This window comes from Gavialis gangeticus, unplaced genomic scaffold (assembly GCF_001723915.1).
Source record: "Gavialis gangeticus isolate Ggan-Ray unplaced genomic scaffold, GavGan_comp1, whole genome shotgun sequence".
Lineage (NCBI taxonomy): Eukaryota > Metazoa > Chordata > Crocodylia > Gavialidae > Gavialis > Gavialis gangeticus.
In genome coordinates this window covers 27,156,763-27,159,039 of record NW_017729022.1, presented here as the reverse complement: position 1 = coordinate 27,159,039, position 2,277 = coordinate 27,156,763, and the positions used below count along the sequence as shown (strand labels likewise).

The window sequence follows — 2,277 nt, the reverse complement described above, 5'->3', positions numbered from 1 at the left end:
GTGGAGGGGGCATGCATGGGTGCCAAAAGCAGAGCAGGGGGGAGTGGGGCACAGAAGTCTTACTCATGCCAGGAACTCTAAAGCAGTCCTCATCTGTACTACTGCTGCTGCCACCACATGTTCTTGCTCTTGAAGCAGCAGGGTATCTGTACACTGGCTGCTCCTTCTGCTGCAAGAACTATATGGGGCTATTCTTGCTGTTGGGTTACATACTCTGCAGGGGTGAAGACAATTCTGCTACTCCCCCCTAGACCTGGTGCCCTTCTTGCTACCACAGCAGCTGCAGCAGCCCCATGAGAGGAGGTATTTTTTAAAAAGGGTGAAATACAGAAAATAATTTAGTTAAAACCTTTAAAAATTATATATATCACCTTTGAGCTGACACCAAAAATGGAAAAGTTTCAGCAGATCACACCTGCAAAAACTGAGATGTGCAATCAGATAAATATAAAAATTTTCCACTCTGTTTTTAACACAGAAACACAATAAAAAAGGCTTGTGCCCTAAACAATGAGAAGGAAATGACAGGGTGTTATTAATCACTATGGTGCCACATACAAACATAAAGGAATTGGGAAGCTAGAACAAAAAGAGGTTTGTCTGAATACCTGTTTCACGAGTATTGTTTATTCCCATAGCAGATGCAAATTCAGGCTTGTAGTCGTACTCAACCAGCCTCATTTTTGCTATTCTTCTCAGCTGCTCATTTGTATCAACCTAATTGCACAAATACCAGGCTTCACATGTTGAAACAGTAAGGATTAGAGGCATGTCAAAAGTTTACTTAGCAAAACGAGGTACCTGACATGTCTACTATCAAACAGCTTCCCATCCTTCATTAACCCACTCTCACTGTGTTCTCACTGACATCTTTGGTTCAAAGATGCACATTCATGCCCAAGTTCAAAGATTCTGCCCATATCAAACTCAATGGTTCTGCAAAGCACAGCAGTGAATTTATTTTCCTTAGGCCAATATTTCAACAATGCCCAAAATAAAAAAACTTCTTCACGTGTGTCAGAATAATAATGCACACATGTACTTTGATGCAAATTTAAACGCCCTACATACTCCACAGCACTCACCTCCTGGATATTCTGTTTCGCTCGACTGTCAGATGGATGCATGACTGTCCCCATAACTTTCACATTCCCACAGACAACCAGTGCTTCATCTGGGGCATCTGTGTTAATTCCTACTCGACCATGACAGACTATGGTTTCTGGAACATGTCCTCGCTGCCACAATACATCACTGTCATTCTCAAACTGCCCTGGGTTAGATGCCTGGGAAAAAAATATTTACAGTCAAAGATATAGTAGCATGAATGTCCTATTGCTTTATCCAGTTTACCAAATGAAAATGAAATGCCATACAAATCTTTCACATTTAAATTATGCTACTGAGCTTTTCTGACACATCAAAATGAAAAACAGAATTTAATAACCTCCAACAAAATGAATCCTACATAGAACAGTTTGCAGGAAACTTTGTTTTTGTATTGCATTTTATCATCATGGTAAGTCAGATGCTCAGCATATAGGTTTGGTAGGAGCCCTCATAATCCTCTCCAAAATGCCAATAAGAGCTTTCTCCTGGCCTGCTGACAGGTTAAAATTTAGAAGAGAGAACACACAGCAAATGTTGATCTACCTGGTTCAAAAACTATTCTTTGGAACCCTCTGAATATACAGATTTACTTCTTTTTTATGCTCTCTGATGCCTCCCAGGTATTTATTCCCAAAGCTCATGGTGAACAAATCAGAGATGGGTCTGGGCTTGAATTCATATATCCTACACTCCCACTACAAACCCTTCAAACAATAAAGTAAATACATTATTCCTAGAAAGCACAATCTGGACATAATGTTTATATTGCCCCCCTCCCTATTAGACTTCCTAGTATATTATCTACAGTGCCCAATTACCTTTATCATAATTTTCATAAGCAGAGGTATAACTAGGAAGTTTTGCACCATGGGCAGTGACAGTGGCATTAGCTGGGGCAGTGGCAGCAGCAGCTATTGCTGTTCTTGCACCCCCTCTCAGTAGGCATCCAGGGCTGGTGCCCTGCCCACCCGCCTCTAGTTACTGTTGATATTAAGGCTTTTTGGGACAGGTATCATCTTTCTGGTCTACCTTCATATTGTGCCTAGAAAAGTAGAAACCTCATTTCTGAGTAGGGCTCCAGATTTACACCTCAATAATATATAATATAATTGCATCTACTTCCTTTTCCATTTCTCTGTTCTGGTTCGTGCCTTTTAGAATATAAGC

General features: G+C 40.6%; 1 protein-coding gene across 1 annotated transcript in view; it reads right to left on the bottom strand.

The window, feature by feature from the left end:
- The window catches only part of MYRFL (myelin regulatory factor-like), a 106,967-nt gene that overhangs the window by 58,257 nt on the left and 46,433 nt on the right, over window positions 1-2,277 (bottom strand). Inside the window, exons 11-12 of the mRNA XM_019515782.1 lie at window positions 1,086-1,286; window positions 609-717 (exon numbers count right to left, since the gene is read on the bottom strand). Of these exons, the coding sequence (XP_019371327.1) occupies window positions 609-717; window positions 1,086-1,286 (310 nt within the window). The remainder of the gene's footprint in view (window positions 1-608; window positions 718-1,085; window positions 1,287-2,277) is intronic.